This window comes from Nannobrachium achirus (genome assembly GCF_963921795.1).
Source record: "Nannobrachium achirus genome assembly, chromosome: 15".
NCBI lineage: Eukaryota > Metazoa > Chordata > Actinopteri > Myctophiformes > Myctophidae > Nannobrachium > Nannobrachium achirus.
In genome coordinates this window covers 64,345,009-64,371,507 of record NC_137822.1, presented here as the reverse complement: position 1 = coordinate 64,371,507, position 26,499 = coordinate 64,345,009, and the positions used below count along the sequence as shown (strand labels likewise).

At 43.2% G+C, this 26,499-nt stretch overlaps 2 protein-coding genes across 2 annotated transcripts in view; both read right to left on the bottom strand.

Moving 5' to 3' along the window:
- Positions 1 to 26,499, bottom strand: part of fibcd1b (fibrinogen C domain containing 1b) — a gene marked incomplete at both ends in the record, with an annotated part of 511,759 nt that overhangs the window by 130,120 nt on the left and 355,140 nt on the right. Inside the window, one exon of the mRNA XM_080743825.1 lies at positions 9,351 to 9,447. Within this exon, the coding sequence (XP_080599951.1) occupies positions 9,351 to 9,447 (97 nt within the window). The remainder of the gene's footprint in view (positions 1 to 9,350; positions 9,448 to 26,499) is intronic.
- Positions 18,881 to 19,852, bottom strand: LOC308298900 (sphingolipid delta(4)-desaturase DES1-like; the record flags this gene model as incomplete). The annotated part of the gene is made up of 1 exon (XM_080742594.1): positions 18,881 to 19,852. One exon carries the CDS (start codon positions 19,850 to 19,852, stop codon positions 18,881 to 18,883), a length of 972 nt encoding a protein of 323 aa, XP_080598720.1.

Below are 26,499 nucleotides of genomic sequence, written 5' to 3'. Positions count from 1 at the left end.
CGGTGCCTTATAGTTCGCAGGAGTGGAGAATAGTGGAGCTTCGCGTACGATAGAAAGTTATTGTTGACTGTCCAGCTGTTTTGAGAACCAGCGTCGTGAATGTGCAGAGACTAATACATAAAAAGAAGAAAAACCCTACGGGGGAAAAAAAAGAAGAAAATATAAAAGCAACAAAAAGACCACGGGTTGTTTACCCGCATCTGAACGGACCATATCCAGCACCTCGCTTCGGCTATGTTGGCCAACGACAGAGCTGGCCGTGGCCAGTAGGTGAGTGGACATGCGAAGTGTTGATATTGGGGACAGTGCCGTTTTGTTTTAGTTTGACATGCACACGCACCCACCGCACGCACACACACACAGCTTACTTTTAGGTCAGGGTATTTCCTATCTATTGCCATTCAACGAGCCGATAGGATTAACCCGTGACACCTGTGAATGATTTTGCATGTGACAAAATTAAAATTAACTGCAAGAAAAAAAGAAAATACAGGTATTTGGCCGCAGACCCCTATCTCAAAATGGGGGACCACCTAGAAGCAAATATTTGAGTTACAAGTGTTCACTTTTAAATAGATATATTCAAAGACTTGCAAAAAAAGAATCATCATTTTCAGAAATAGCAGATCTACAAGCTTGCAGCGCGGCACTCGGTGTCACGCTGTGAGCTTGTATATCTGCTATTTTCCAATAGTTAAAGAATTCGATAATTCTAGGCCTAAATGGCTTAAAACACTGCTCTTTTGTGCGCACTTCTTCATAAGTAAGATATAGAACATTATGATTGGTTTGCTTTGTAGACCCGTGTTTCTATGTGAGCACACACTAAACATCATTTAGTTAAAGCATTGCATTCCTGGAGATTTGTATTATACCCTCACAGGGCAACCAGACTACAATACTTGTCCGACTCTTTCCATCTTTCCAGATAAACTTTATTTTGCCCACCGTTTTGGTGGTGCGCACTTGGGCCGTATGTCAAATCGACCGGCTTCATCGGGACTCGTCTGGGTGCATTTCGCGAGAGATACGTTGCATAGTTGAATTTATGTATTAGTTATTAATAATGTATTAGTGAATATGTTGACTCCTTTGACTTGAATGGGAAAAAGCAAACATTTAACTTTTCAAAAATATGGAGAGGGTTAGGGTAGATGTCTGACACCATAGACCACAAGAGACTGACACAGTATGTCCATATATCCCTGCAAGGCCCTCTGTCGCTTTTTGTACACATTTTATAAAAAGAAAAGAGTTTAAATAATGTGTTTTCCTGTTCTTTTTTCACATTAACATCACCATTGGATCCTGACATGTCTCCTTTCCGACATGTCTCCATTCCGACACTAACTCTATCTCTAACCCTTACCCTAAACTTAACCCCTATGGAAGTGTCGCCACTCCGACAATAAGAAGTCAATTTCGGAGTGGCGGCATGTCGGAATGGAGAGCGACACCCGGTTTAGTATTACAATGCCATTGGCCACGATATTTGCATATAAATACCCCCCACAGAGGCTGACATTCACACCCCCCACAGAGGCTGACATTCCAGAGTCTGGACGAACAACATCTCACTTTTTCACTGAAGATTCCTCACAAAAACATAGGTAAAATGCCTGTAATCATTTTTTTGGTGATCATTAGAATGTCTAGAACATGTACATGTTATTATTGTGAAAAAACCCTAACGTCAACCTAATCCAATATGTAAATTAGAGCATGATTTATGGCTATAAAACCTTATAAAAACATTAAAATAAAAAAATAAAATAAATAAACATTACATTTTCCTCTGATTAGGACTCCTACAACACCATCTGATTTTTCAAAACATTTTTTGGCAAATAGAAATTAATTCGGGCCTTACAGGGATATGGGCATTCCAAGATATGGGCTTAATATTGATAACATCAGGGGCTCTCCATATAATATATGGAGATTCCCTGATGTACTAGTTAGACCACTCACATACCTGAAAAAAAATCTGGGTAGGCCTACTTTCCTCCTGTATAGAAAGTCGATGGGAGCCCAACTTGATTTGGCCGCTGTGGCGACCCCGAAGGTCGCCGACTCGGGCGCGCTAAATCATTAGAGCAAGCCCTGGGCTACATCTGTGCAAAATTTGGCGCTTTTAGACTGATTTGCACAAAATTAGCATTTGCTCCCCTTAAGGCCCCACACTATTAGTGGATGTTAACAAATGTAACAAAATAAATAAAAAAGCTCTGGACAATCAGACAGGGCTAAATCTGTCTGTCTGTCTGTCTGTCTGTCTGTCTGTCTGTCTGTCTGTCTGTCTGTCTGTCTGTCTGTGCACAAATATGGCGATGAGTGATGTCATACTAATGGCATCTGATTTAGTGATGCATTTAACAGCAGTTTTACTCCCTCCCTTTGTGAGTTCAAATCTCTCTGTCAACAAAGATATTCTGTATCTTTTTTGTGTCTTCTTCATCTGCATATTCTCCTGAAAGTCATCAGCCTTTTCTGCATCATCCTTCTCTTCTATGCTTGGACCCTGTTATTTATGTGTCTAGAAGGCTTAGGCCTATTCATGCAACAAACCAACCTGGCTGGAAACCCTGAACCATCTCTAGACCATCTCTGTCTGTGTTCCTGCTGCCTGCAATTGCCTGTGCCTCTGCTTATCTTCCTCCAAGCAACAAAATTGAGAATGGTTAAATTCAACCCACAGTAACTCCGGGTATTATTATAGACTCTTTGTCTATCAATATACTACATGTGTGTGTGTGTGTGTGTGTGTGTGTGTGTGTGTGTGTGTGTGTGTGTGTGTGTGTGTGTGTGTGTGTGTGTGTGTGTGTATATTGGGATTTATGATTTTCTTCTGTTGCTGTTGGTAGTCATGGTTGCCAGTTCCCACCTGATGTCATGTGGGAGTTCAGACTGCTCCAGACCATGCTGAGTGACTGCTAGCTTGCATAACATCTTCAGGCTAGGATTTAAGTCTAAGATGTACAGGTCACCAGAAATGACGTTGTAATCTGTGTTTCCTCCATGGATGATGATACAATCTCCCACCATGCAACAGCACATCCCATACATCCCACAGGGGTCTTTCCCCTTGGATTCAACCTGCTTCCAGGAGAAGGTCTCTGGACTGAATTTCCACAGATCATTGAACAACTGGTTCATGGTGCTGCCACCAAATATGTACAGCTCTCCATTGTAGGCAAAGGCTGAATGACACCAACGTTCTCCTGGGAGGAGGTGTCCAGCAGGCATGTTCAGCCAGCAGTTGGTCTCTGTGTCAAACACTCTGATGCTGTTGTAGTAGTCGACCCCACAGCCCCCAAATACAAACATCTTTGTTCCAAAGATGGTGGCAGAGTGACCCTCTGAATCAGGTGGAGGAGTTCCTCTGGTGTTAATTAAAGACCAGACCATTATGCTGGTGTCCAACTTGTAAATGTCATTAGTACATCCAGTCAGCTGGGTGTCTCCTCCATACACATACATGACCTTCTCCAGGACACAGGCTGAGTGGATGTACGTTGCTTCTGGAATAGTCCCAGAAATATTGGGTTTGAACCAGCTGTGGGCGTTGACATCAAAGGCATAAAGGACATTGCAGTAAGGTAGACAGAGGTAGACAATTTCTTCTACCAGCACAGCTGTGTGGCCATAGCGGCCAGAGGGAACCTCAATGGGACTTTGCCCTCTTCCATTTGTCACGGGGGGCAACTTCCTCCAACGCAAAGACAATGTGTTGAAGATGTGGACTTCAATCTGATCCCTGTTGTTCAGGTAGTTGTTGAGCCCTCCAAATGAGTACAGCTTGTATCCGACTACCACAGCAGCATGCCAGTACTCTTTAGGTCCTCCTTTCAGATGTACCGTCCAGTGAATCATCTCACACACCAGAACCACCTTGAATCAGTGCAGCTAATTTACAGGCTAAGTTTTAAAGAATAGCTTTCTTAGTTGGAACAAGTCGTTGAATGACACTCTGTTAATTTGACATTTACTTTTAAAGGACAAGTACATAGGCTGTGATGACGATGTTGTGATGTCATTGGGTGGTGAGGTGACTTAATTATGCCGCCGCGGCCGAGTGTCTAGACGGCAGCCTGGCCAACTCGGGAACAATGTAAATAGGGAATGAATGCCCCGCCCTTTAATGCAAACCCCATTATACCTGTTGTCATAGGACTCGTTTTGACCATCTGTTTGCCTGTGTCCATTTATGCCCATATATGGAGATATCTGTCTGTCTGCGTCCATTTTATGCCCATATATGGAGATCTCTGTATCTGTCTGTCGGGCGGCCGAGCGTCTAGTCGGAAACCGGCCTACTCAGGAACGATGTAAATAGGGAATGAATGCCCCACCCTTTCATGCAAACCCCATTATACCTGTTGTCATAGGACCCGTTTTGACCATCTGTTTGCCTGTGTCCCTTTATGCCCATATATGGAGATATCTGTATCTGTCTGTCTGTCTGTCTGTCTGTGTCCATTTTATGTCCATATATGGAGATATATGCAGATACAGTTCTGGGTCAATTTTATGCCCATATATGCCCATATATGGAGATATCTGTCTATCTGCGTCCATTTTATGCCCATATATGAGATCTCTGTCGCTTTTTGTTTGTTTCTTCTTTAAGCAGAATAAGCAGCCTGCTTAAATCTGCATCATTCAAGTCATCCTCCCAGTCCCATGCTTTGTTGCTTGTCATGTTTGTCTTTGTCTCTTTTATTTTCGTTTTCTTTTTTGGAGCGGGAGAGTTCAGCTTGAGTTTTTTTGGGAGATTTTTTGTCTGTCTTGTGCTGTTGACCCAGATCTCGACTACTGATCCTTGTTCTCTTCAGCAAAAGCTGTACAATCATTTAAATCTGCATCATTGATGTCCTCCCAGTCACACTCTTTGTTGCTTGTCTTATGTTTGTCTCCTCCTCCATCTGCTGATGACATTCAATACGTAACCATGGCATTTTTTGTTGACTCATGTGGCGTACGTGATGTCAGAGCTTTTATGAAGTGATGTCACAATGAGTCAGCGCTTGCGCCGATTTCCTCCGGAACAGCCTGATGTCAACAATCAGTTCCGCATACGGAGATTTCGAACGTTTCGCGCCGGTTCGGGAAAACCGCACATCGGGTCGAGGCCCGGCACTGCACTCCGTGCCGCGGCGGGGAACGCTCGTGCGAATCTGAAGCCGGTGGGACGAATGGTTCTCGAGATACACGGATTACATACACACACACACACACACGCAGACACACACGCAGAGACTTCTCGCATTTATTGTAATGCGAGAAATATTGTAAGCCCAAGTATAATCATAATGGCGATATAATGGCGACCGTCAGGTCGCAGTTACTATCAAAACCTCCACCTGTCTGTCAGTGAGTCAGTCTGTCAGTCATTCTGTCCGTCACAACACGTCACGTCACAATTTTGGCCCTACTCTTATCTCCGGCACCGTTGCCCCTATCCATGCCAAACTTTGCACACACACTCCTTGGCTGGCAACCCACAACCTCTGCCCATGATCTCTCACATTCCCCTCTTCTAGCGCCACCATGAGGTTGCTTTTTTGCAGACAACATTAATGGACACTGCTCCTACAGATGTTGCCTAAAAATCACGCATGGCGGGACACAGTATCTCGCTACTCATGTCATCAACATGCATCTGTCCCATTTCCCATATTCCCTATAGGCTACGATTGCCTTCGAAAGTTTGCTGGATTGCTCCCTTTTCAACAAAAAAATCATGAACACCACATGCCTTTTCTTTGCAATTAGCCACGCACATTCCCTCAACACATACCGGTAGGCATACATGCCACTTAAAATCTTCACATCTACCTGCACATGGCCCTCTTCAAGCTCCACCATGTCGCCGATTTTTGCAAAACACAGATTTCAACATATGCGACCTGGCGGTCGCTTATCTCCCGAATAGGGAGTCTTAACCTGATGATTATGTTGTAGGGGGGGAGAAAAATCACGGCACAATTAAATACATTTTGATTATTATTATTATTTCTTTTTTATGACTTTTTTTCTATTGATTACTTATGCCATGTAGACTTGAGTTCAATAATATTTTCAGTTTTTTGACAATAATTTGATTACAGTAAATTTACCCCCATTGATTCCGGATCGATGCGGATCCCCATCTGGAATCAATGGGGGTATATTTACTATAATACCTTTTTTGTCGACAAATACAAAAAAAATATTATTGAACTCAAGTCTACATAGCATATTAAGTAATCAATAGGGGTGGGACGATATTGGCATCTCACGATACGATATCTATCACGCTATTGGGCTCACGATAACAATATTATCACGGTATTCGATATATTGCAATATTCGATATATTGCAAGAAATGTCACCAACGATATATCACAATATATCTAACTGAAAATGAAAAACTACCATAAAAGGCCAAACTCTGGAATTATACATTTATTCCATTAATTTTACAAGATTCATTTATAAATTAGCTAATAAGTAGATGAATCTTGCCTCCTCAAACAACAAACACTGCAACTTTGTAACCTGCCCACAATTTGTCTGTCCACAACAATGGGTATGCCTAAAACATCCATAACTAAAAAGCATGTAGTGAAAATGTAAAATAGCCTCTCTAAAACAGACTATATTTTGCCAATTACATGGAGGAAAATGAATTCTTAATAGTGACAGTGCTTTGCAAGTATAACCAATTTGTTTCATGTTCTTATTGCTTTGATAATAATACAATGAAATGAAATGAAATGAAATCCATATCAGTGGTGAGGATGTATGAATAAATACAAAAACATGAGGGAGATCGAGGCAAAGGGGGAACATGGTTGTGTTTCTGTGTGTGTGTGTGTGTGTGTGTGTGTGTGTGTGTGTGTGTGTGTGTGTGTGTGTGTGTGTGTGTGTGTGTGTGTGTGTGTGTGTGTGTGTGACTTCCATTCATATTAACGTGGGTGTGTGTGTGTGTTTGTATATTGTAATGGTGGCTCCATGTGTACAGTAGCCTATGTGTGTGTCCACTAAACACAGACAGAGCTGTATGTGTTGCTCAAATTAACTTCACCTTGTTGTAAACTGAAGACAGCTCTCCAATGTCTCCATTTCTCCTCTCACCCTCTCTCTCTGACCGTCAAACTCAGAGTGAGAGAACCACAGCGTAACGTTCTTCTCTCTTCCTCTCTGTTGCATAATCCGAAGGACCGGCCGGTCCTTTATCTCCCTAGCGCCCCCACTACAAACAGTGCTGGCGGCTGACGGTATTGCACCATAGTACAACACCATACAGTAGGTTAAATGGGGAATCCCTGGTGTTATGAAAACTCGATATTTGCCGGCAACATATCGATAATTATCGCGGGAGATAATACCGCGGTATATCGAAATATCGATATTTTGTCCCAGGCCTAGTAATCAATAGACATTTTTTTCATTTTTGGGGGTGAACTACTCCTTCAAGTCAAACATTCAAGGACTTCTTTATTTCCCCACCACTGGCCTCTGGCTACGGCAGTCTGCCAACGGAAGCATATAAAATAAAATAAATAAAACGTTACGTATTCCCTGTCTGCACTGTGTTGTTGTACGGCAAATCACAACTGACAAGGGCAGCAGTAAGCAGTAGCACCGAGACACACACAGTTATTATGTGAGTGAAGACCGGGAGGAGTCGCTGCTTGCTTGAGTGAGAAATCCTCTGCGGGCTTTGCCAGCTTTCCATCAGTTCACGCACGTGTGTGTGTGTGTGTGTGTGTGTGTGTGTGTGTGTGCGTGTGCGTGCCTGTGCGTGTGCGTGTGCGTGTGCGTGTGTGTGTGCGTGTGCGCGCAGGCACGTCACACCAAATTCTGGGCCCTGGGTACATGGATTCAATGCGGGCCCCCCACGAATGTTAACTATTGAAAAATAGCAGATATACAAGCTCACAGCGCGGCACCGAGTGCCACGCTGCGAGCTTGTAGATATTTTTGAAAAATCGTGAAAATGTGTGCAAGAAACCTACGTTTCCATGTCAGTGGTGCTCATATGTCAAGGACCCCCAAGATGATATGTATTTGAGCCACGGCCCCCCACCTCAAAATATTTAGTTACGGGGACCCCCCCCAGAAGCAAAATTTGAGTTACAGATGTTCGCTTAAAAAATTAATATTTTCAAAGATTTGCACACATTTTCACGACTTTTCAAAAATAGCAGATCTACAAGCTCGCAGCGCGGCACTCGGTGCCACGCTGTGAGCTTGTATATCTGCTATTTTTCATTAGCTAAAGTTACTAGGGCCCCTCCACCTTGGGCCCTAGTAACTCAGTCCCACTTTCCCCTCCCTTGTGACACCCCTGTGTGTGTGTGTGTGTGTGTGTGTGTGTGTGTGTGTGTGTGTGTGTGTGTGTGTGTGTGTGTGTGTGTGTGTGTGTGTGTGTGTGTGTGTGTCGTGTTCTCTCTCTCCCCCACATTCTGAAATGACTTTCTAGGTTCTGAATGGGAGTAGCAGCGGGGCCAGATGGGACCGGCTGCCACCACAAGTGGCACACGAGCGGCAACATTAATAGCTGGTGTGTGCGCGCGCACAGACACGCAGCCAAACACGTGCAAGCAAACACATACACACACACACACACACACACACACACACACACACACACACACACACACACACACACACGCACGCACACACACACACGCACACACACGCACACACACACACACACACACACACACACACACACATGCGCGCGCGCACACACACACACACACACACACACACACACACACACACACACACACACACACACACACACACACACACACACATAGTGGTGGAAAGTGACGAAGTACATGTACTTAAGTACTGTAGCCTATTCTGAGGTATTTGTACTTTACTTGAGTATTTCCAATTTCCAATACTTTTACTTCTACTCCACTACATCCCAGGTCCAAATATTGTACTTTTACTCCACTACAATTATTTGAAAACTTTAGTTACTACTTTGCAGGTATAAATTATAATAGTATTAAACATACATCAACCTGTGTTGTTGAGCTTGTAGATCTGCTATTTTCAAACATGATGTACTTTTACTTTTGGTACTTTTGGTAAGTACATTTTGAATTCTGGACTTCTACTTGTAACAGAGTATGTTTACATTGCAGTATTGATACGTTTACTTAAGTAAAGAATGTGAGTACTTTTTCCACCACTGCACCACACACACACACACACACACACACACACACACACACACACACACACACACACACACACACACACACACACACACACACACACACTGTCACGCGCATACGCACGCGTAACGCCCTCCCCCTCCCCTGTCACAGCCTGAGCCACTTACCGAGCCAGTGTTCTCCAGTGATCTTGCCAAATCCCTCGCGGTAGGAGTCCCAGTCTCGGAAGAAGTTGACTGTGCCATCCTCCCTGCGCTGGAACACCTACACAGCCAAAGAGGCAGACAAAAAAAGAAAGGCATTTGTAGCTGATTCACTGCTCTAAAATTCATTGATTCTCAAGCTTTTTAGGCCTAAAATTAGTGAATGCTTTAACTATTAAAAAAAATGCAGATATACAAGCTCACAGGGTGCCGCGCTGCGAGCTTGTAGATCTGCTATTTTTGAAAAAAAGGCGTGAAAACGTGTGCAAATCTTTGAATATATGTATTTTTAAAACGAACGTTTGTAACTCAAATTTTGCTTCTGGGGGGGTCCCTGGAAATAGATATTTTGAGATGGGGGTCCGTGGCTAAATAAATATCAGTTTGGGGGTCCTTGACATGAAAAGGTTTGAGAACCACTGACATAGTAGTCTCTCAAGAACAGACTAACTGAGCTCCAGTTAAGTGAAAAGGACCTTTTCTTTGACGATGGCTGGCCAGATTGCTGTAGAAACAGGTTTTTCAAAAAAATCTTAGAAGGATTCAAAATACACTTATAAAATCGGGTCAAAATTCAAATTTTCACAATTTTTTAAAAATAGCAGATCTACAAGCTGTGAGCTTGTATATCTGCTATTTTTCAATAGTTAAAGCATAAAATAATGATACACAATAATGTGTACCCGTTGTAAATGGGTTAATTTTGCATACCATACCTGTGGTATCCCAGCAAGCACGTCTGACCTAGACCAATCAGTGATGTCTCGATTGGGGCCAGATCACAGCCCATATGGGGATGATCTTGACGTCATTACCAGGACGTCATATGGACTTTTTTACTTTGACAGGATTATTGTTATTGTTTGTAATGTTAGTTGAAATATGAGCATATAAGGTTATATTCTGGAACATATCTAACTAGTTATGATATTTAGCTGGCCAAGAATATCACCTGATTTCAACCAACATAAATCCTGTCAAACTAAAAAGTCCATATGACGTCCTGGTAATGACGTCAAGATCATCCCCATATGGGCTGTGATCTGGCCCCAATCGAGACATCACTGATTGGTCCAGGTCCTGACCGTGCTTTCTGGGATACGCAGTGATGGAAAAAGTACTCACATTTCTTACTTAAGTAAAAGTATCAATACTGCAATACAGAAGTACTCTGTTACAAGTAAAAGTCCAGAATTCAAAATATACTTCAGTAAAAGTATGAAAGTATGGGCATTAAAAAGTACTTAAAGTCCCAAAAGTAAAAGAGAAAAAATAGTGGAGTAAAAGTACAATATTTTGATCCAAGTTGTAGTGGAGTAAAAGTATTGGAAATTGGAAATAGTCAAGTAAAGTACAAATACCTCCAAATTGTACTTAAGTAAATGTACTTAGTTACTTTACACCTCTGGCATAAGTACGCGTTAGGCCACAGACTCCAAGTAACTGGGAGTGCACAGATGGAACCAAATGGACTCGTATAAGGGTCCATTTGGTTCCATCTGTAGACTCTCTGAGTTAAAGCCCTGTAAGGGTCCATTTGGTTGCTAAGTATCAATAAATTAGCCACCATGGGACACCCTGATGCCCCGTCGAAGACCCACGAGGGGGTCCGTGGACCCTACTAGGGCAAATACTGCTTTTGAGTCACTGGTTCCCATATAGAGCATCGCAGTGGAAGTGGTTTATTGGTCCCAGTAAAAAATCTCCCATTCATTTTCCCCATAGACTTTTACAAAAATATGTATAACAATTATGTTAAGCCTAGAACCAAGCCATCCAGGATGGCAGTGAATCATGACCATACAACCTTTGATCCTATGTGAAAACATACATTATTTTACTATTAAATGATTTGATTCACTGCAATCCTGGATGGCTTGGTTCTAGGCTTAACATAATTGTTATAAATATTTTCGTGAAAGTGAGGAAAATGAACGGGATATTTTTTAGTGGGACCAATAAACCACACCCACTGCAATGCTTTATATACAGGGTATCTGCACATTTCTAAGATGAGAATTTAAGGACTTTCAATAACTCTAAAATTCAAAAAGTTAATCTAATAATAACACCATTACTACGTCAAAAGTAATCAACAAATGATATACTGTACTATAAGTAAGATTTAGGCATTTAATCCAGAGTGATTTACAGTAAGCAAAAATACTACTAGTAAGACGCCTCAGGGCGACATGCCCTAAAGGACGAGGTCGCGCCAATTCTTTGCCATCTGGCCAGTGATGTATATCGGATCAGTTACCCATATGTGGAGACCCTTGCATGATAGTCAACAATATTATGTCAAAACATGCCCATATATGTGCATTACAAAATATGGGCATTCCCAGATATGTCCTTAATATTGATGACATTGGGACAGGGATCTCCATATATGGGCATACAACTTATGTTAATTAGTAAAGCCAAGCAGGGCCTTGGCGAGTTAGGGCCTGGGTTTGATGCCTGGGGATCTCCATATATGGACATAAGAGGGTACCCTAATGGGACATCATCTGGGAATGCCCATACTGTATATGGACATTTTATTTATTTGATCCTTTATTAATATAATCCATATACATATGCAGTTCAAATCTGGTTATTTTTTGGGCGGTCACAGCATGATTTCTGAATTATGAGTCCTGCAACGTCTGCTGGTCAGAAGAGCTGGACCTTAAGAGCATTGTTAATTTATTTTCTCTCTCTCTACTCACAGAGTCATAAATTATTATTCATCAAAGATTAATAATGTAGATGCTCTAGAGTCACTGGAACGTCATGCCAGCTAATAAAACGGAAATCCACTTTAATCTTGACTGACTCAAAAACAAAACCACCGTGGTGTCGATGCATGCCTAATTGCAAAAGCCCAGAATATATTTGTGATAGGCCCGTACAGTGATTGCAAATATAGGGTCGGGGCAAATAAAAATCAACTTTTCTATTTCTATACCCGGTGATTCATGAAATACTATCAAGCCAAAGCGATGTGTTGGAATGAAACTCGATGTGGGAGGAAGTTATTGAAAGTCATTCAATGTGAGAAACGAAATGCATGTTTATTTGTGGCAGGGCTTATATTTGGTACAGTAGGGTTAGTGTGTGTGTGTGTGTGTGTGTGTGTGTGTGTGTGTGTGTGTGTGTGTGTGTGTGTGTGTGTGTGTGTGTGTGTGTGTGTATGTGTGTGTGTGTGTGTGTGTGTGTGTGTGTGTGTGTGTGTGTGTGTGTGTGTGTGTTTTTGTGTTTATGTGTTTTCATGTGTCTGTGGTTTAAAGTAACTAAGTACTAACTTATTTGTACTTTACATGAGTATTTCCAATACTTTTACTTCTACTCCACTACATCTCGGATCCAAATATTACTTTTACTCCACTACATTTATTTGAAAACTTTAGTTACAAGTTACTTTGCAGGTATAAATTGTATTATTATAAAACATACATAAATCACTTTAGCCCTGTTTTATACCTAGGCTGTTTGAAAATAGCCGATCTACAAGCTCACAACGCGTCGTGGTGCGACGCGTTGTGAGCTTGTGGATCTGCCATTTTCAAACATTTTGTACTTTTACTTTTGGTACTTTAAATACATGTTGATGCCAATACTTTCATACTTTTACTCAAGTACATTTTGAATTCTGGACATTTACTTGTAACGGAGTATACATCTACAGTGCAGTATTGATACTTTTACTTAAGTAAAATATGTGAGTACTTTTTCCACCAATGTCTGTGTCCGCGCATGCCTGAGTGTGCGTGCGTGCAATTGCATGTGTCAGAGTGATGAGGTTGGCATGCGTGTGTTTTCTCTGCACATGAGTGAGTGAGTGAGTGAGTGAGTGAGTGAGTGAGTGCACGCTTTCGTGTGTGCGGGATTGCGGGTGCGTTATGAGTGTAGCATATCCGTATCACTCTGCGAAAAAACATCCTGCCCACATGAGAAGTGCTGACACTCCAGTCTGCAGCTACGGATGGAGTGGAAATTGGAAATGTGTTCTAGGGGGAGGAACTACATGCAAATGGAAAATGGAGTCTGCCGCTTTGTGTGTGTTTGTGTGTGTGTGCGTGTGCGACGTGAAGGTCGTGTTTGTCTTAAAATGACAAAAGGCAATTCCCTGACAAGCGTTTGTGTTCAGCATGGATGATCCCTGAACAGAGAGTGTCACAAGGACCCCCGCAACACCACAGAGCAGGGACGTGCAGAGAATGTTAGAGAGGCAGGGGCTGAAATGTCTAAAAGGGCCTTTTGGTGAACATATCGGAAATAGACGACCTCCAAGCTCACAGCGCAATTCACCCTTTGTTAAGTCCCGCCATTGTCCCGCCCCTCTTCACACCCATTGGTTGCTGTGTCTTGGTGGGACACTCGGTGGGACACTCCATCCACTACCATTGTAATTAAGTTGCTTCGTATTGTTATTCTGTGTGTTCAGTTCTAATTTCAAACTTGGTTTCAGTAAAATGGAGCTGCTCAGTGGCAGTATAGTGACTCAGCATGTTTTTAAATGTTTTTATTTTTCCAAAAAAAATATGTTTTCGCAAATTCAACATAGAAGAGGCTGAACCAGGGCAGGACAAGGCAGATAGAGCCTGCTGGTTGGTCAGTCAGGGACCAACCAGAAAGCTGACAAAGGGTGAATTGTGAGCTTGGAGGTCGGCTATTTTCAGTGCGTGATATGAAAGCATAATCAAGTAAATACTGGAGATATGGCGTAACGGCATGGATTTCTACACAGAGAGGGCAATTCTTTCAACGTAAGATGCTGCATTCAAGTTCAGGAGAGTTTGGACAAAGGCAATTCTCTTGAATGCTGCCTTCAGGTATGGCATGGAAAGAGGGCATTTGCATTTTTCGGCAAAGAGGTTTGGTGTAAGTACAGAGTGAAAGGTCAAGTTTATTAAGTATTGACGGTTCAAGTGGTTAAATATCTGAAAACACAAGTTGCCATGAATCCAAAATACACTCATCATTGTGCTGTCAAACAATGAAAATATGGAATCTACGATAAGGTTATGGGGGGTCCCTGCTTCATCTCTCGCTCAACTAAGGGGTCCTTGGAGTGAAAACGTTGAAGACCCCTGTTATAGAGCAAACGAGTTGTGCACAGCACAGGCCACAGGCTTAGCTTTTTCTTTTTTCTTTTTTTCAGCAGCCTGACAGTTGCTAAATAAAAACTCTGTCATTCGTCATTGTTATGGCTCTTGATGCTCCAGTATTGCTTGCCAGGCCGAGGGCGCAGCAGTGGTTTGAAAAGGCTGTGGCTGTTCAAACCAAATTAACACTGAGGATTGTTACTGTGTATATTAGGGTATCAGCGATAAAAAAAACATTGTATCAAATGGGGGGTCCTTGAAATGAATAAAAAAAGGTTGATAATTAATGATCTGCTGATGTCCAGAGATGACAGGACCCCCTGTCCACCCTATTTCGAGACCCCAGGTTTCTTCCCTTGAAATACAAAGCAGCCGCGTTCTTTCTGCCAGATTCACAGGACTTTCAAAGCACTCAAGCGCAAATTATATATATATATATATTTTGTCAGGTCCCTTCACCCGAGAGCCACCCGAGAGAGTCACTAAAGATGTGTTCCAAATTAATTGCTATTGAGAGTGTCCAAAGATGCCAGGTGCCGTGTCGTATTTCAGCAAGAAAAATCTAAATCTACAAAGTAACTAGTAACTAAAGTTTTCAAATAAAGGTAGTGTGGTAAAAAGTACATTATTTGGATCCGAGATGTAGTGGCTTAAAAGTATTGGAACCTGGAAATACTCCAGTAAAGTGAAAATACCTCAAAATTGTACTCAAGTACAGTACTTAGGTAAATGCACTTAATTACTTTACTCCACTGCTAAGTGATAATGATAGTTACCTACTCCTCCCGCGGGGGAAATTCGGGTATCGCAGCCCAACCCAGCTGCTTTTTTTCAGCTTAACCCAGCTGAACCCTATGAGGCAGCCCACAAGGAGCGCAAGGGGGGAGCAGTGATAGCTGGAGCGGGGGATCGTACCTGCGACCTCTGGGGTCTCCGGAGTCCTAGGTATGGACACTAACCACTCAGCCATCACTGCTCAAATCAAAAGTACACATTAAGTATGATAGGGCATAAACTAAGTACAATGAAGCCTTATTATTCAAGGTTCAAGGTTCAAGGTTGTACTTTATTGTTACGTTTGTACAGGTACATAAGAGTAAAATTATTATAGTATTCAGAGCCAGTCTGTGAGCATATTCACACAGGACAATATCCTCCACTATATTTAGCTTCCCAATCCGCCCATGTTCCATTTAGCTCACACTTTCACAGAGACAAATTGCTCATATAGTCTAACGATAGACTGTAAAAGAATATGGACGGTGGTAAGCCATTGGTTTCTATGCTGCAAAAATTACTCATTTTTTGTCCCTTGTACGGGTGCCGCCATTATTGTAGAAATCAACGTTCATTGGTAGAAATGGTACCATCTCGAATGCTATTGGCTGCCAACGGTCACGTGCAACTGCAGGGATACTTGGGAGAATATGGTGTTGAGCTTCCCAAATAAAGCACACGAAGAAGAACCATCACAAGCCTATCACAAGCCCCTCCTATAGCATACCCTGCTTTAACATCAGATATAACAGAAACTGGACCATATTTTCACAAAAGCATATCATAGTGATTGAAACAAGGCTTTAAACAAGCGACAGGAACCATAAAGTATTTATGACAATGTTTATTAAGGTAAGAAAATCAAATGTAAAAGTTCAGGGAAATAGAATGGAATCCTATGGAGAACATGTTGCTTCTGGTGCCAGAACAGCGCAACTAGCGGCCAATCATAGGAACTTTCGGATCTGTGTTGCTTCATTTTAAATCCTGACGCCTGCCCCCCTGAGTGTAACATGCAAACATATAATTTAAGCGATTCTGGTTCTGAAGCGGTGTGCCAGACGTATAGCACACATAAACGTAGGAATTGTATAAACTGTTTAATATCGTCTTTGTCGGGTGGAAACTAGAAACATTGTACATCCAAAACCGTTCGTTTTGCATTCATCATTTTTTTTAAATGATTTAAAATAGTATAAATAGCAGATCTACAAGCACACAACGCCTCGTGCCGCGAGGCGTTGTGTGCTTGTAGATCTGCTATTTTCACTCGTTTTGTGCAACAGTCTTGTTTGATGAAGCAGGGATATACTAAAAAAAACGTGCACATTTGAAACTTGGAGATAGGAGGTTTCTGCCCGACAGTGACGGTTTGTCATGTTTTATATCATTTCGTTATTTAAGATGACTCTGTTGTGCACCGACCACGCAGCTCTTTTAAGACAGCCGTTAGTGCTGAATGAAGCAGCCAGGCTACTTATACTTACACTAACCCAATGTAAAAGTCATTTTAGCAGTCTTACATTGCAGTCCACTTGATTTAAAAAAGAATGCATATCAGATTTCATGGAATGAAGCAATATGTTTTAGTCCTCAGCTTACATATAAAAGGAGTTGTATAATTCGTAGAACAGCCTTCAGTGGTGGAAAGTAACTAAGTACATGTACTCAAGTACAGTACTTGAGTACAATTTTGAGGTAGCCTACTGTTACTTTGTTGGAGTATTTCGAATTTGCAGTATGTTTTCTTCTACTCCACTACATCTCAAAGGCAAATATTGTACTTTTACTCCACTACAATTATTTGAAAACGTTAAAAAAATATATCAGTTGTGCAACGTGCAGCATGGCACAAATTGACACGCTGTGCGCTTGTATGTCTGCATATATATATATATATATATATATATATATATTGAAGACGCATTTGTAGATGGCTCTATCACCTCCTACCAAAAATAATCAATGAATGTAACTTTCAATTGCTAAATTTTTTTTTTGATAAAAATAGGAATTTCGATCCTATTTTTATTTACTTCATTTATTTTTATCCATGCTTTGCTTTAGACATGTTTGACGATGCGCATGTTTACGCTGTAGTGTAGATTATGCAGGATGTGTATTGCTTGCATTGTAACGCCATTGAGTGAGTCAAACATTAAGCTGATAGCTGGTCACAATCTGCATTGTGCATTATAAAAAAATCACACCCAGTTTGAAGTGAGCGGTGCCTTTATGAGTCCATTTCATTTTAGCGTCCCGTGAATTGGCCAATGCGAAGCGGGATGGACATACGGACAGACATGCATACTGTACACACACACAAAACCAGATGTAGGAGCAGTTAGCACTGCTCAAAAATAAGTTGACTACCTGCTTCAATGTGGTACCAATCTGTACACTGTCTAACAGGCTCAATGAAACCTAATTTACACTTTGTCACACAACGGCTTTGTGTGCACTCCATATTTGGGTCAAAGTCTTATTATGAAGTCAGTCAACTATGACATACAGTATTGCATACAGTATTGGTAAAGTCTTTGATATCTATGCCATATCTAACTATTAATTTATCTAAGCCGGTGTCTGACCCTCTGTCTGCATGCTGACATCACCGATACTAAACGGTGTCGCCACCATGGTAACAATGCCCAACTGACATCACTGACTGACTCAGAACACCATATATGGGCATAAAACCAGACAGCCAGACGGATACAACGGGTATTGCACAACTGGACATCAATGGTGACTATTCTGCCCGACAGGCACTGGTCTGAGTTCTCCAACATAACTTCTGAGACACCTACATTCAATCGCTCATCGCACACCCCCGGACACAGGACTAGTAACTATCAGTAAGATGCCTCATGGCGACAAGTGACCTCGAGGTCACGCCACAGTGATGTGGACATCAGGGATCTCCATATATGGGCATAAAAGGGATTTGTTCCTCTGGCATCACAGGGATCTCTCTAACAGGGCATCATTAACATTGATGACATCAGGGAACTCCATAAATGGGCATAAAAGTGATTCTGTTTGTGTGACATCACAGTGAAGCCAGAGTGTATGTCAGAGCGGCAAACCCATTGTGGTAGAGTGGTTCCCTTGACATCACAGTGACATCAGAGCATGATGTCAGAGCGACAAACCCATACACTGTAAAAATGTGTACACGTCTACACGTGGACAAGCTGTGACGTTTCTCATAGTAAACTGCGACCTTTGGTTGCCATTAATTTACCAAATGTCTGTCTGTCCGTCTGATGTCTATCTCTACTCACAGACTGGCCTGGACACGGAACACCATAAATGGGCATAAAAGAGAGCCAGACAGACATAATATATCTCCATAGGGGCATGAAAGGGACACAGACAGACAGACAGACGGATACAACGGGTATTGCACAACTGGATGCCAATGGTGAACGGTCTAGTGACACTATAATCTTTATGCAAGATTTGATCACCATTCCCATCCACTTAAAAATGTAAGTTTTAACAAAATCTGTGGAGGTGCTTCCTTGCCCTGCTGGCAGTGTGCACAAGAAATGTGGCAGGCACAGAGACAAAAAACATAACATTTCCTCCTTTGGCCTGGCGGGGAGACAAATCGTCAATTCACTCCAGCTTGACGTCTCCCCTTAGCTTCCGCTTCACGCGGGAGTAGGGGCTGAGCGTGTCATCCATGACAAAGTCGTAGAGGACCTTCACCCAGGACGTGTGGTGGGGCAGCCCGTCGTAGTACTCCGCCGCGATCCGCCTCACCAGGGGCAGCCGGCTGCCCGGGACGCTGGGGAAGTCGTGGTGCTCGTTGTGGTAGCCCACGTTGAAGGTGAGCCGGTTGAGGCAGCCGTAGTACGAGTAGGTCTCGTGGCCCTTGAGGAACATGTAGTGCTCGGCGATGAAGTGGCCCGAGATGGGGTGCAGGCCCATGCCCAGCACGGAGCCGGCCAGCATGTAGACCACAGGCTTGGCGCCCCACATGGAGTACAGCGCCGCGTCGAACGCGAGCTGGACCGCGGCGTTGACCAGCTCCAGCCGCGTGACCGGCTTGGGGTTGATGCAGAGCGGCCGCAGGGCGTAGAACAGCGGCTGCAGGACCACCCAGACCAGCTTGCGGCACGGTGTGCAGAAGAACCAGCCCTCGAAGTCGGTGGGGATGTCCACGTCCACGCCGTCGCCGCCCAGGTAGCGGTGGTGGTCCAGGTGGTAGCGCTTGAACGTGGCCGAGTAGGGCAGGCCGATGGGGAGGTTGGCGAACACGGCGAAGTAGCGGTTCCACGCGGGCCGGCCGTTGCCGAAGGCGGCGTTGTGGGTGATCTCGTGGATGGCGAGGGTCAGCGAGTGGTTGACCGTGCCGCCGAAGGCGTACGCCCAGAGCAGGAGCCACGGCCAGCCCAGGTCTCGCACCAGGTAGAAGGCGGCGAACTGGGCGGCCACCATCGCGCACACGATCCACTTCAGCCTGGGGTCGGGCGCCATCAGAGACTTGATCTGCGGGTATTTGGCCAGGATCTCTTTCCTCCTGTCGGCGTGAGGCTGGTCGGTGTAGACCCACTCGTAGTCCTCCCGGGCGACCCGGTTTCCCATTTCCACGTTTAGTTTTTTTTTTAAATGATTGTCAACGTTGTAAAACAGAAAGATATGCTCCCCTGAGTAACTTTGTTATCCAACTGCCCTGGTCTGACAGACTCTCCCGCTCTCTCAGGGGTTAAAAAGTAGACCGTGTGAATATGAATGTGCAGTTATTTCTTTTTTACCTCATGTTATTGTCGCCCTTTATATAGAGCACCATCTATGACATCAGTACTATGATGTCAGAACTACAACGTCGGTCATTTCCATATTTGGGGGGGGTAACCCGAGGGCATCTCCATGGTACAATCTAACTATTCATTTAACAAATGTCTGTCCGTCTGACTATCTGCACGCTGACATCACTGATTGCGACCAAAGGTATACCACGAGAAATGTCACAGCTTGTCTCTGTCTGTGTCAGTCCTTCCTTCAGTCAGTACACATTTTTACAGTCTATTGGTTCCCTTGTCACTGTGACATCACTCTGACATCATGCTCTGATGTCACTGTGATGTAGAGGAACCACTCTTAACAGAATGGGTTTGCTGCTCTGACATCACACTCTGGCTTCATGTCCCTTTTATGCCCATATATTTTATGACCATATATAGTCGACAATGTGATGTCAGAACATGACCATATATGGGCATTCCCAGATCACACTTGCAAAATAAATACATCCTTGTCCGTTTTATGCCCATATATGGAGATCCCTGTCCCAGTGTCATCAATATTAAGGGCATATCTGGGAATGCCCATATATGGGCATTCCCAGATCACACTTGCAAATTAATAACGTCCTTGTCCGTTCTATGCCCATAGATGGAGATCCCTGTTCCGATGTCATCAATATTAAGGGCATATCTGGGAATGCTCATATTTGGTAATGCCCATATACGGGCATGTTCTGCCAATCTCAACAGGCACTGTTGAGATTGGGTAACTGGTCCGATATACATCACTGGCCAGACTTGTCGTCCTTTAGGGTGAGGTCGCATGTCGCCCTGAGGCGTCTTACTAGTACTAGGGCCTACACAGTTTCGCCGCCATGGTAAACGACTGTCTGCAGTACTATGACGTCATGCTCTGACGTCATAGTACTGACATCACAGACTGGCCTGGACAAGGAACAGACCATGTATGGGCATAAAGATCTGCCCAACGGGCACTCCCAACATAATAATGAATTTTAAAGCGCGGAGAATCACTGCCTATGGTTGAGAGGTTACTACTGAAGTTACTGGCCTGAGCAGTACAAGCACACAGAACATCAAGTTAAAACAAACACTACATTCTTTCCACTCCACCATTCATGGACGGTCGCACTTTAGTGCAGAAACTCAATGTACAAAAATGGCAGATCTACAAGCTCGCCGCGCTGTGAGCTTGTATATCTGCTATTTTTCAACAGCTAAAGTAAAAAACAATTAAGGCCCCCTCCTCCTTGGGCCCTAGTAACCCAGTCCCACTTTCCACCCCCTTGTACCTTGTTTATACCTTGACAGTATAAACTCACAAGCACTGCATTTCCAGGGCAGCAAAATCATCCGCACGGGCATAAACAACTTAGCAGCATGCGTGTGCGTGTCTTTGACAGTATTTCTCCGTTTTTAATACACTGCAGACTGAACAAATAGAAGAGAGTCGATTTCTGACTAATCTAATTTAGACTGGCCTTGAAAATCCATTTAGACGTTTTCGGTTCCTCCAGCATGTTTATTGTTGTTGTCTAATCTACCAAATTATTACATTTCTTTCCTAACCTCTTGCAAATTATTTATTCATGTTGGTCTTTGGTGTGAGTATTATTCTTTTTTCTTCTTTTTTGTTACGTTAATTATATCTTCTTTTGTTTGCTTGAATAAAAGGGATTTTGATTTTGTGGCCTTTTCTGCCTTTATTGATAGTATACAGCAGGGGTTAGGGGTCCCCAGAGTTACTACAGGGAGTACTCCAAATCTTTGACTGATAGAAACTTTTTTTCTCCGTTTTTTATATTAACCACTTGAACCCTAGTGTTCATATTCGGAGAACTTTAGCCGAAAATAGCCGACCTACAAGCTCACAACGCCTCGCAGATCGGCTATGTTTGGCAAAGAGCTTTGGTGTAGAAGGGAAAAAGAGCAGACTAAGTACAGAGTGAAAGGTCAAGGTTATTAAGTATTGACTGTTCAAGTGGGTAAATCTGAAAACACAAATTGACATGAATCCAAACTGATGATTGTGCTGTCAAACAATGAAACTATGGAATCTATGAACAGGTTGTGGGGGTCCCTGCTTCATCTCTCTCTCAACTAAGGGGTCCTTGGCCTGAAAACTTTGTTTGCTTGAATAAAAGGATTTGAACCCGCGGATTCCCGCGGATTCAAATTGCCAGGCCCACGGTACGGGCCATAAGAGGGAGATTTAACCCGCTGAAACTGGGAAAGATGTTAGTGTTGGCTATTATTTCAAACATGCACAAGGAGTACATAGGGCCTGCACACCATCTTCAACTTGCCAAAAAAACTCTTTTACCCTCTGTCCCTATGTACTCCTTGTGCATGTTTGAAATGATGTTGACCCTCGCCTACGCACCCATCGCTAAGCTTTGATCAGGTGTGCATAAGACTCTGTTGCCTAGTCTTGGCTATATAAAAATAGCAAGCTTGTAGATCTCCTGATTTTTGAAATGTATAAATTTTTGTAACACAATTGTATCTCTTCTGAGGGTCCCTGCCACAAAACATTGTTAACTGGGGGTTCCGCGGCCAAATCATTTTGGGGATCCTCGGCACCAGAAAGATAAATAACTACCGATTTAGAAGGCATTGGTAGAATCGGCCTCAGGTCTGTAAATAGTACAGGCATTCTAGGGTTTAACCTTGAACAAATTGCAACACAAACTCTTTCAACTTTTTTGTTTCATAAATATGTTAGTAATAACATATCAAAAGTCCTAAGAAATCCAAGTGGTGGAACATAGTGAAAAATGCTGAAATAGGTGATGTCACAATTCCCCACTGACGCCCATGTTAAAAAATGATTTATGGAAGTTTTCTTAGCTGTTGTCCAAAGAAAAGGTTCAATACTTTCCAGAATTACCTAGAAACTGTGTTGGATGCAGTAAATTGATTGTTCAAAGGGAAATTGTTAATATTATAGCCATTTTGTGAGAAAAAAGGGACAAAATTCACCCAAGAGAAAATCGGAAATATGGTTTATGAATGCAATAAAAGATAAAACTATAAACACAACATTATACAAAACTTTAAAGTTATAAAAGCAATGTTGTCATTATATTTAAACTATTCATCATCATCATCATCATCATCATCATCATCATCATCATCAGTTTCAATCAGACATGTGTTTGCACACCCCATGTCTTTACAGTTTGCACACCCCATGTCTTTACAGTTTGCACATGCAACAGAGCAGTCAATGCCATGCTTCTTGCAAGTGCAACTCAGACTACTGCAGTCTGTCTTGCAGGTGCATCTGATGACCTGTAGCAGTTCCTGTGGAGCTGGAGGTATGTCTGTCTGGACAGGGACAAGCCCCCCATCATTCTCTTCCCATCCCCATTCTTGCGGCAGGAGCTCACATGCAGTTCCCTTCCACTGCTGCACTTGGTAGTACACACGGAGACTGTGATACTTTGCTGCTGCAGCTGTAGGTGGCAGACTATCTGGCTTTACAGCTTGAGATGTGCTAGTAGCCACCTTCTCACAAAAGCGCTTGTATCTTAATGAGTCAAGACCCTCCCCAGACTTCCCATTGTACAGCCAAACCAAAGCCTTCTCTCCTGCTGAAACAACCTCTGCTGTTGACGCTGACTGTTTGTCAAACACTGTAGCTTGCTCACGGAAGTCATTGATGGTTGTGATTTTTTTGAGGGGAGCGAGCTGCTTTCCAAATACCATAAAGCCGGGAGGTAGTGTCACACCCAGCTACTGCGTGGATGAAGAGAATGTGATTGCACACACTGGGACCCAGCTGCTGTTTCAGAGATTTGATGTTCCAGACATGTGGCTTCTTCACGCTCTTTTTTGGCTCAGGTTTGAAGATGAGGTTGTGTGACTTGAGGTCAGCATGGTAGATGAGGAGGATGAGCAGATCTGTGTCATCATCAATGACCACAGTATTTGTTGTGGTTGCAGATTCCACTGCTTTTTGTACTATGAGGAGATCAGCATCTCCTGGGGCATGGTGTGTCTGACAGTTGACTGAGCATGTTGATGAACTGCTGTTTGTTTGTGTTGTTTGCAAGGAACTCGTCCTTTTGCATTGTAACAGGCAAGTACTCATCTATGGTCACGGTTGCTCCAGTCCTCCCACCTGCTCGCCCTAGGTGTGTCATGTCTTTGGTGGATGTGCCCTCATATCCATCGAACACGACAACTGCCTCTCCATAGTGTTTTGTGACATACTCGCCATACCGCTTGCATGTGTCCATGTAAGTGGATCCACATGTCCATGGGATGAGCTGAATAAGTGCTCCATCATCCAACACATGCTGAACAGGGCCTGTGGCTTCTGAAAGGTCAGGTGTATGGAGTGCCCAGATGGCCTCAGCTAGCACTGGCTTCTGTGGCTGTCGAAGCATCAGGGAGGTGTCAAACAGTGCTGGAGGATGACTACACAGCTCATATTTAAACACTGATGGCAGGCAAGTATGTCACAAAACACTATGGAGAGGCAGTTGTCGTGTTCGATGGATATGAGGGCACATCCACCAAAGACACCTAAGGCGAGCAGGTGGGAGGACTGGAGCAACCGTGACCTTGGATGAGTACTTGCCTGTTACAATGCAAAAAGACGAGTTCCTTGCAAACAACACAAACAAACAGTTCATCAACATGCTCAGTGGTCACCTACAGACACAGAATTGTCAGACACACCATGCCCCAGGAGATGCTGATCTCCTCATAGTACAAAAAGCAGTGGAATCTGCAACCACAACAAATACTGTGGTCATTGGTGATGACACAGATCTGCTCATCCTCCTCATCTACCATGCTGACCTCAAGTCACACAACCTCATCTTCAAACCTGAGCCAAAAAAGAGTGTGAAGAAGCCACATGTCTGGAACATCAAATCTCTGAAACAGCATCACAGCAATCACATTCTCTTCATCCACGCAGTAGCTGGGTGTGACACTACCTCCCGGCTTTATGGCATTGGGAAAGCAGCTCCCCTCAAAAAAATCACAACCATCAATGACTTCCGTGAGCAAGCTACAGTGTTTGACAAACAGTCAGCATCAACAGCAGAGGTTGTTTCAGCAGGAGAGAAGGCTTTGGTTTGGCTGTACAATGGGAAGACTGGGGAGGGTCTTGACTCATTAAGATACAAGCGCTTTTGTGAGAAGGTGGCTACTAGCACATCTCAAGCTGTAAAGCCAGATAGTCTGCCACCTACGGCTGCAGCAGCAAAGTATCACAGTCTCCGTGTGTACTACCAAGTGCAGCAGTGGAAGGGAACTGCATGTGAGCTCCTGCCGCAAGAATGGGGATGGGAAGAGAATGATGGCGGGCTTGTCCCTGTCCAGACAGACATACCTCCAGCTCCACAGGAACTGCTACAGGTCATCAGATGCAACTGCAAGACAGACTGCAGTAGTCTGAGTTGCACTTGCAAGAAGCATGGCATTGACTGCTCTGTTGCATGTGCAAACTGCAAAGACATGGGGTGTGCAAACACATGTCTGATTGAAACTGATGATGATGATGATGATGAATAGTTTAAATATAATGACAACATTGCTTTTATAACTTTAAAGTTTTGTATAATGTTTGTTTATAGTTTTACCTTTTATTGCATTCATAAACCATATTTCCGATTTTCTCTTGGGTGAAGTTTGTCCCTTTTTTCTCACAAACTGGCTATAATATTAACAATTTCCCTTTGAACAATCAATTTACTGCATCCGACACAGTTTCTAGGTAATTCTGGAAAGTATTGAACCGTTTCTTTGGACAACAGCTAAGAAAACTTCCATAAATCATTTTTTAACATGGGGTCAATGGGGAATTGTGACATCACCTATTTCAGCATTTTTCACTATGTTCCACCACTTGGATTTCTTAGGACTTTTGATATGTTATTACTAACATATTTATGAAACAAAAAAAGTTGAAAGAGTTTGTGTTGCAATTTGTTCAAGGTTGGCCCATTTTTTTTCTTAGATTGCCTGTACTAAAAAGGGCACGGTCGCGCTGCACTTTTATACCTATGAGGGCGGATTCTTCCAATGCATTTCAATGGCAATGGAGCGTTTTTGCAGAGACCCGAAATGGCAAGAAACTACTCCATTTCCATTGAAAGGCAGAATCCACCTTAGGTCGATTTAAACGTCAAAGTGAGAGAAGCTAATGAAAATAGCAAAAATAGCTCAATGTTCTGCAAATCCACTGGAAATCTACCGTCTTGCCAATGGCAGGACGTGTGAAGATTTTAAATGGTGGTGCCGAAGCTCATATCCGACTAAAAGTCATCCCTTTTCACAATAATAAATAGCATAAAATAAGAACGTATTGTATTGCATGTGCATTTGAGGTGACCCGGGGCACCTTCTAGGTTCGCTGGAGCTCAGCAGGCAGGTACCGCGGCCAACTGAGGCACAAATGAAGCGATGGAGGAGAAAAATGGAGAACAGGGCAGTGGAAAGGGTTGG